General features: G+C 43.9%; 1 protein-coding gene across 12 annotated transcripts in view; it reads left to right on the top strand.

Moving 5' to 3' along the window:
* Window positions 1–278: 278 nt before the first annotated feature.
* The window catches only part of COMTD1 (catechol-O-methyltransferase domain containing 1), a 66,222-nt gene continuing 57,253 nt past the window's right edge, over window positions 279–9,247 (top strand). For 10 of the 12 annotated variants that reach the window (XM_025212950.1, XM_025212947.1, XM_025212942.1 and 7 more), the window contains exons 1-6: window positions 279–459; window positions 2,495–2,628; window positions 4,938–5,043; window positions 7,495–7,613; window positions 8,054–8,108; window positions 8,591–8,671. In XM_025212950.1, coding sequence (XP_025068735.1) covers window positions 378–459; window positions 2,495–2,628; window positions 4,938–5,043; window positions 7,495–7,613; window positions 8,054–8,108; window positions 8,591–8,671 — 577 coding nt within the window. In that variant the 5' untranslated portion in view covers window positions 279–377. The remainder of the gene's footprint in view (window positions 460–2,494; window positions 2,629–4,937; window positions 5,044–7,494; window positions 7,614–8,053; window positions 8,109–8,590; window positions 8,672–9,247) is intronic. The other 2 variants (XM_025212936.1, XM_006016297.3) reach the window with 1 other exon arrangement.

Below are 9,247 nucleotides of genomic sequence, written 5' to 3'. Positions count from 1 at the left end.
ACATTAGACTCTGCTGGTACACATGTGATTGCCTTAGATTTCCTGAGACCATTTAAATGCTAATTTTGTGAACCCTTTCTTGTAACCTGTGCTTATTACTGTTTCATGCCTTTCTCTTTCAGATGGTGGGAAAGCTCATCCATAAACAATAATTCACTCTGGCCTTTTATTTTTATTTTTTTCCCCTTCGCCTCTAGATGCTGCTCTTGCCCCACTGATAAGCACAGTTCCCACGTGGTGGATATGCTGGCCCATGCCTAGAGTGGAAGCATGTGACATGCACTAGATAAGGAAATCTAATGTGCTCAGGGAAGTAGTGTCATTGTGCTGAACGCTGCAGCAGCCAGGAACAGCCCTTCTTCTCTGCATTGTACAAAATGCCCTGGTTCAGTGTCACTAAAGAAGTGGCCATGGGCACTGCGATGCTGGGGGTTGCTTTTGCTACCGGAGTCCTAGCAGGTAAGTGCTGCTTTCTTCTCTGATCGGTTGCAAGCTGCCTGCCCCAGCCCCAACCACACGGACTCAAGATGGCTCTGATGGAAGCAGGGGGCTCCTGACTGCACTTTGTCATGGAGTGAGAGCTTGGGAGAACCCTGGGAGAGGAGGGTTGGAATGACCCTGCAGGAGACTGGCATCTTCTCCTGTGCAAGGAGCTGGGGAGGATGGTGGGTGACACCTGATCTGCACAGCAGCAGAGTACCCTGCAATGGATCCCTAAGGGAAGGCTAATGGACCAGCAGGCTTCTCAGCATTGTCCCTACAGCATCAAGAAGGAATTCCCTCCACCCCTGCCCCTACCTAACTCCACCCCATATGGCATTGTACAAACTGGGCAAGTACCTGCCTGCCTGATTGCAGAAACTGGCTCTTACCCAAGGCAGGATAGCAGAACTCAGGCCCAATCCTGCCCTGAAATCTGCTTCTGTGGACTCATTGGCCTATTGTGGGAGTGCACTTGGGTGCAGGGGTTTGCATGAACAGATCTGGCTGTAGGATGAGGGACTGTGTGAATCCATAGCAGTCCTGTGCTCACTGAGCTAGGTTCTGCACTGTGCCTCCTACAGTACTGCCAACTCCCAGCATTCAGAAGTCACTGCCCAGACCATCAGTCTTGAGTGGTCTGTAAAAAGCACAAGACCTCATTCACTGCCCACAAAATGTGGCACACATATATAGCACTGTTCACTTGTGTTCTGGATTCTGATCTTAGGGTTCACATTTCTAAAACATTTTTCTACCACCATGAAGGCAACAAAATCGATCTCTCTCAAACATTTAAAATCCACAAAGCTGAAATTTTCATGTAATTTTCTAGCTGTCAGTTGGGGCTTAAAGAGAGAGCCTCACTACAAAACCCTCAATTAAATTTTGAGACTTGACAGTGTGAAACTTCCATTTCCCTAACAAACTTGACTAGTCAAGGAACCAGCAACCCATAATGACACAGGAGAGTCTGGATCTGGGCATTTAACTTTAAAGCTCTTGTTCTGTCTATTCTTAAAGTTACATCAAAGCAACCTATGCACCGTTGGGTACATTTTTTTGTGCTTAAAATTGGTAAATATATATGAAGGGAATTTGAGTATATCGTGAGACAGATTATCACCTCTGACGACTGGACCACTCTTAAGAAGAGGTAAATGCAAGGAACAGGTTTGACTGAGCTTTGGCAGGAAATATATTAATGCTATTAAGGTCCAAGTCTGTCTGTATAATCCACTATGCCACAGTACTTTAATAGGCTGAAAAGTGCACCTACCAACAGGATTAAAAGGCCAAGGCCTTAAAGGTGTTGCATGCTTTCCTAGTGCTCCCCTTGCTGGGTAACTGCAGACATACACGTATCTTCCTAAGCATTTAAAAAGGCTTCTTAACAGTAAAAATATTATATTGAGAGGTAGAACTGCTATACCAATTCCACAGCTTTCTGCAGATTGTTTTACACCTTGACTAACAGCAGAAGAATTGGGGGTCATGTCTAGAGTAGCTCTGCACACCAAAAGACATGTTAAACTCCAGCTGTTAAGGCTAGCTTGACTCTATACTAGAAAATCTGCTGAACTACGGGAAGGAACCACTTGTGACAGCAGAGTCCAGTATCTCTTTAGGTGAGTTTTTATTTTAATGAAAGTCACCATCAGACTGAGACCTCAAGTGACCTGCACCCCTGTGTTTATCTGCAGGGTAAGTATATCAGAGTACAGTACCAGTGCAGATTGTTCAAGCTAACAAGGCAATATAGCCAACCCCATTCTAGAAAGACCTCCTAAAGGGGGAGAGTCATTCATTTCATTTCCATGTCTTTCAGCACTAATTCCTGTGTAACCACTTATTCTGTAAGAACGTGATACCCAGTATCCTCCATCAGTTACTGATGTAGCCTTTAGCTACTTCGGCATTTTTCTTGGTCTTGTATTTACTCTGGATTTAACGAAGCTTTGCAAGCTTCTTCTATTGAGGCACAGAGGCCTATTAATATCTTTTGTTTTTATAGGCAAGCGATATCCTTCTATATTTTTTGGAGCGTCCAAGTCATCTAAGACTGTTATTGGAAAAGACAGCCCACTCTGGCAGTACATATTGGATCATTCTTTAAGGGAACACCCACTTCTAAAGAAGCTGCGACTGGTCAGTATGTTTTTAAGGTACTCTCATCTAGGGTTGGACATCTGGTGCTGCTGTTAATGTTCCAAGAACATTCATTTCTGTATTGTCCATGCCTCATAAAGATGTGCTATCCCACAAGAATTTCCTATTCTCTATCTACCCATTTGTGCCTAGATCTATAGAAACCACTATCTGCGCTGTATATACCAAGTGCCAGACAGATAACTTGTCTCAATGATCCTTGAAGGACCATACATGCAGGCTGTATTCTACAGTTCTAACCCCTTTGGGGAAGGCACATATGAGCATGACAGAAGAACTCTTCCTAAGTGCCTCCAAATACCCGCACTTGTCTCTTGGTGACTGGCAGGACTGTGACTAACACAATTGATTAGGACCCTGTTTTGTATAGAGGGAAGTCCAGCTCTGCTGGGAAAACTTTGAACATGTTCACACTCAAGGCTCAACTTTAGAAACTGATGTCTTTCTGGTGGCTGAGTCACTTCACTTCTGCTGCTAAGTGGTATGTGTGGACATCCACATGTCTTCAGCTGGCTGTTGTAGTCCTTCTAGCAGCTGATGCTTTCCCAGGGTGCATTTTGTGCTCTTGCAGCACAGGTACTGACTGGAACCATTCAAAGCTACTAGAAACGTGTCAACGTGCACATGCGCTGGTAGTAGCAGCTGCTTTCTGCCCCCAAAAGTTCTGGCAGCAGAGCAAAGTGAGTATAGACAAGGCCAAGATGGGGTATTCATATGCACCACTTAAGCATGAGGCTACTCTTTCAAGGCTAAAAACAGCTGAGGAACTACTCCACACACCATTGTTAAATGAAACAAAGATAGGCAGGGCCCTCTGTTGTGAAGTTTGCTTACATCCTTTAACTTCCATAATGATCTCTTCTGCAGTGGAATTGGACATGGTGCTGGCCCTTCTAATAGATAACTACATTAATAATTTACCATTAATAAGAGCAACAAAAAGAAGGTAAAAACTTAGGGTATAAAATAGATAGGGGAGATCTTCCAAGACAGGAACCTCATCACTAGGAGGTCTAAAAGCATTAGATCACTTAAGACAAAGCATTAGGAAGTGTCCTAGGGAGAACAGTTGTTCTTTTGCATGGAAATAGGCTTGAATGGCTGAGTCTGCATATTCCGACTCTAGTATGTATTATGATAGTTGAAGGAGGACATCACAGAGGCTTGCTTCTTATTAGAGATGAACTCAAAGGAAAACCCCAGATACAAAACATGTGCAAAAAGTATAAATGTTTGATATCCCAGATCCAGATTCCATGGCTTATGTCTATCTCTAGATCATAAAGACCTGAATCCAGATCTTCAGCTGATACTGAAGTTTTATACCACCTCTACACCTCCTTATCCTAACCTTGTGCTGGAGCTCTATGAGTGTCTGTGTGGTTCCTGCCAGGCTGTCCTCTACTTACCTTTGCTGACATTGACCTCTGACTATAAAGAAGCGTGTGATCATGCTCCTTCCCTAGGTCACACCCCTACACCAGTGAAGCTGTGTGAAGCTGCCCTGATGTATCAGAAAACAGACTGTGAGCTGTGCAATGAGTACAAGAGTATACTGTGCAGGTAGAGTAGTGTTACCCATCCTTTGCAACACTGATGACTACATCCCACTTGTATGTAATTATACCACCTACCCTTTCTATAAATCTTCTCATCCATAGTCTTCAAACTATGAGGCAAAGTCCCTATTAACATTTAAAATACACACACACACACACACACACACAGAGAAACGGAAACACTGAGAGGTAAAATATCTTGGCCTGCTCACCTGGCAGGACAGTGGTAGAGTTCAGAAAAGGGACAAGATCTTCTGAAGCCCAGTTCAAAGCTCTTTCTACTGGGCCAAACTAGTTCAGTTTTGTTTTCTATGCTGGTGTCCAAGTACAAAATATCTTAAGGCTGGAAAAGGCCATGAATGTCCTCTAGTCTGACCTCCTTCCATAAACTTTCACACAGCAATTCCTGTGTCAAGCCTGTATCTTCTGGTTGAATGAGGGTACCGCTTTTAGAAATTTACCCAAGCTTATTGCCTATTCTTTAAAGCTCCACAATCTCCTGAGCTATTGAAAAATGTATCCAGTAGTTTATTACCCAAATTGTTAGTTTACCCACACCAATCCTTGAAAGAATTTCTTTTTCCTTTCAGAATTACTGTTGAATTCAAAACCATCTTTCCCTCATGCACACAGTCCTGATATCTTTGTCCCTGGAGCTTGTCTGCATGAGAAGTCACTTTTCTTTTCCTGTTTTTTTTTTCCAACATTGCACTTTGTTTCCTTTTCTAGCTCACCTTGGATCACCCCTGGGGCAGAATAATGGTGTCCTGTGACCAGGCTCAGTTTATGGCAAATTTGGCTAAACTCATCAAAGCAAAGAAAGTTATTGAAATTGGTAAGAATGCATATTATTAGGGTAATGTCCAGAACCACCCATTCTGGAGCTGTATAAAATAATTGAGCTCCTTGCTTTGGCCCTTGCTTTTCAATCCAACATGGTTCAGTTAGATCTACCAAACATCAAAGGTGATGGGAGAAGGGGAAGGTCTAACAGGGCAGAATCCTGCCTTTCACCCCAGCAGTCTCTGTGATGTTGGCAAGCAGAAGGTTCCAGGTGGCCACCAATTCAGGGGTTTTCAAGTTAACTCCTTTTTTGTGCCTGATTTTCTGCATTTGTTATGGATAGTATGAACAGTTCGTGAAGGACAGGTAGGGAAATACAGGGGGAGGAGTTGCTATTTATGTAAAAGAGCTGTATGCCTGCTCAGTGCTCAAGTACAAAACTGGAGATAAGGGCCTGTTGAAAGTCTCTGGGTTAGGGTCAAAGGGGAGAACAACAAGGGTGATGTCACGGTGGGTGTCTTCTGTAGACCACCAGACCAAGAGGATGAGATAGCTGTTTAAAAAAAGCTTCATCTAGCAGGAGTTTCCTGATCGCAAGCCCTGGTTCTCATGGGGAACATCAATCACCCTTACATCTGGTGGGAGGGCAATACAGCACTGCACAGGCAATCCAGGAAGTTTTTGGAGAATGCTGGGAACAGCTTTCTGGTACAAGTGTTGGAGAGGCCAACTAGGTGCTTTTCTTGACCTGATGCTCAGAAATTGGTGGATTGGGCCAAAAGGAATCTCATGAGGTTCAACAAGGACAAGTGCAAAGTCCTGCACTTAAGACAGAACAATCCTGTACTGGTACAGGCTGGGGTCTGACTCGCTAAGCAGCAGCTCTGCAGAAAAGGACCTGGGGGTTACAGTGTACAATAAGCTGATTATGAGCCAGCAGTGTACCCTGGTTGCCAAGAAGGCTAACAGCATACTGGGCTGCTTTAGTATGAGAGTTGCCAGCAGATCCAGGGAAGTGATTCTTCCTCTCTATTTGGCACTGGCGAGGCCACATCTGGAGTACTGTGGCCAGTTTTGAACACCCCCCACCCCTCACACACTACAGAAAGGATCTGGACAAATTGGAGAGAGTCCAGTGGAAGGCAACAAAAATGGTTAGTAGGCTGGGGTATATAATTTCTGAGAGGCTGGGGCAACAGGGCTTGTTTAGTTTGGAGAAGAACAGATTGAGAAGGGATTTAATAATATACTTCAACTACCTGAAGGGTGGTTCCAAAGACGATGGAGCTAGACTGTTCTCAGTGGTGGAAGATGATACAACAAGGAGCAATGGGCTCAAGCTACAGCAAGGAAGTTTTTAAGTTAGATATTAGGAAAAAACTCTCTCACTGGGAAGGTAGTAAAGCACTAGAACAAGCTACTGCTACCGAGAGAGGTTGTACAATATTCATTCTTAGTGGTTTTTAAGATCCAGGTATTCAAAAGCCTTGGCTGGGATGAGATAGTTGGAGATGGTCCTGCTTTGCATAGGGAGTTGGACTAGATGACCTCCTGAGGGCTCTTCCAACCCTAATATTCTACAATTCTGTGATTAAGCTGCAGTGTTTGCATGGCTCTGCAGGAAGTCAAGCCTGAGATGTCACAGTTTAGGCACCTGAAAAAGCTGGTCCTTAGCCTCTGCTATCCCTTGGATACAATAAGAAGAGTGCTGACCTTTGAGTCAGTATCAACTTAAGTAAGGTTAGAAATTAGAGATGAACAGCCCAAATGGATATAATCTGAAGAGAAGGAAACCCAAGTAAAAAAGAACTGTGGTGAGAAAGAGTTCAACAACACACTGCATCTTGAAGAGAGGGATCTTCATTCTCATGCTCTTTTGGACATGTAAATCTACAGTGTTAAACAACCATTGCACAGTGAGTCAGAGTTGTGGCCCACCTGTCTGATTCAGGCAAGGACAGTTCAGTGGCCCCAAGCCCTGTTTCCTTTCCCTGATCCCACATTGAGAGGTGCCCGAAAGGCAACTCATGCCATGCATGATTGTTTTGAGCTTCTAAGCTTGACTTCTCCTCTAGGTTCAACCCCTACATGGCTACCATGCAGCTCTTCACTATGTTTGCCCCTTATGTTCTTGTGTATGTCACCTTATGACTTAGCTGTACTTCAGAGCCAAGCAATACTGGTGGTTGCCCAAAATTCCTTGGAGAGGCTAGGACAGAATTTTGCCTTCTGAGTTTAGGAAACCATTAGGGAAACTATGCTAAAACTGTAGTTAGAGGAGGGTTAACAGTAAGATGAAGCTGCATGCTATTTAACTTTTGTAGCTGTGCAATTCCACTCCTGTTAATGGGCACTAGAAACCCTTCAGATTCTGTTAATGATTTGCTGATTTCAACTATTCTAATTTTTTATTCTTTAACAAAAGGCATCCTTGCTTACTGTTAATCAGTTTTCTTAGCAGGGTAAGCCTTCCTCGACTTTTTTTTCCTGTCGTCTTGCACAGGTGTTTTTACAGGTTACAATACTTTGAACATGGCACTCATCTTGCCAGATAATGGCAGAGTTGTTGCTTGTGATATAAATGAAGATTATGTCAATATTGGGAAGCCACTGTGGAAAGAGGTTAGTATCATCTTCTGTGTCTCTCTCAATAAGGACACCCAAAATGGTATGTCTATGTTTTACTGCACCACCTATGGAGTTAGAGCAGAGCTTGACAAGCCCTCAAATGGAAATCATTGGCAGGCCTGACCAGAACAAGCCAGGCACAGCATATGACAGGTTTGCGCAGGCACCATCCCACCTGCACATGCCCTGTCTGGCTCCTCTTGAGCAGTGGCTGGAAGTAGAGGCAGGTTGGGCTGAGCACAGCTCCTTCTGCCTGGGGCAGGGATCAGCTGGTCCAGGGCAGAACAGGAGGGGGAAAGTGCTGCTGTGAGCTCAAGCTGCTCACACTTGTGTGTGCATGTGGCATTCCCCTGACCACAACACCCTTGGCAGTCGCCCGTGTCGCCGACCTGTAAAGCTGGCCCTGATCAAATCTGTTTCCTTTTTTATTTTAGGCGGAAGTGGAGCATAAAATTGACTTGCGGATTAAACCAGCAAGTGAAACACTTGGTAGGTAAGAACAGAAATGCATATTAGAAGTAAAGGATGGAGATCCAGGGTGTGGGAGGAGTCTATTATCTGAAGTCTTCCTTACCTAGTAGTGAAGAACATGGTTTAGATCAATCATAATATTGACTTGAAGACTTCAACAATTCTAATTCTTCCAGGTATTGTTATGGAGAAATCAGGGGTGGAAAAAACTGTCCCTACACTGTCCATGGGTATACTGAAAACTTAACTGCCTTGTTCATTGCTTTGTTTAATCTAATAAGTAGTATTGTCAGCTGGTTCTCCCATGAGGAAAGCTGCTTAAGTAAATTAGTTGGACAAAGCCCAGCTTCTCTTACTCCAAGTGGACATCTGTTTGTCTTAGGCAGGAAGTGTTTTCTTAAGGGAGTGGAGGATGCAGAAGCAGCCAAGAAACCAGAGTATAATCTCCAAAGGCAGAAAGTCCTTCAGCTAGGGGAATACATTTTAATATTCATTTTCAGGAAAACGCAAAGCCAAGAGCATGGGAAAGGCAGATGCATTTGACTCTGTCCAGAAGAAAAAAAACACTGAAGAGGGACATGGTATTTACCTTCTACAATTTAAAAGATGGCTTAAGTGTGATCAATTCTTTTCCATAACCAGGGAGCATGGGATGAAAAAGCCTGGCTGATTTGCCATAAAGTTGAGGCAAAACATTCTAACTATGTGAGTAGTGAACAGTTGCAACTGGCCTTCTAAGAGAGGTTAAAGATCCATTTATTGGAGGCTGTAAGAACAGGCAAGGTAAACTCATGTTGTTCTACATACTCCCAATCCTGCATCAGTAGAGGGGGTCTTGCTGTATGATACCTCAATGTCCCTTCCAGCCTCTACATTTCTATGATTTAATGCAGTCTTCCGTAACACCAGACTGCCCAATGGGTAGCTGAGGAAGGACATTTTGCTGTTTGGCTCTTTATTCCCTAAAACCAACCCCACTGATTCCTCTCCCCTGGCTTATCCCATTCTCCTGCTGCCTTAATCATGCAGTCTACCTTGCAGAAGAAATATCTTTAGGAAAAAACACTGTCTAGCAGCAGTCAACCACAGCCACTGAGGAATGCTCATAGTACCCTTTCCACTTAGTTTGACAGTTGCCCTGCTGACCTAAGTAGAAA

The sequence above is a fragment of the Alligator sinensis genome, unplaced genomic scaffold (assembly GCF_000455745.1).
Source record: "Alligator sinensis unplaced genomic scaffold, ASM45574v1 scaffold109_1, whole genome shotgun sequence".
In the NCBI taxonomy this organism is placed as follows: domain Eukaryota; kingdom Metazoa; phylum Chordata; order Crocodylia; family Alligatoridae; genus Alligator; species Alligator sinensis.
Note: the sequence above shows the minus strand (reverse complement) of the source record. Positions and strands in the feature narration are given on the sequence as shown.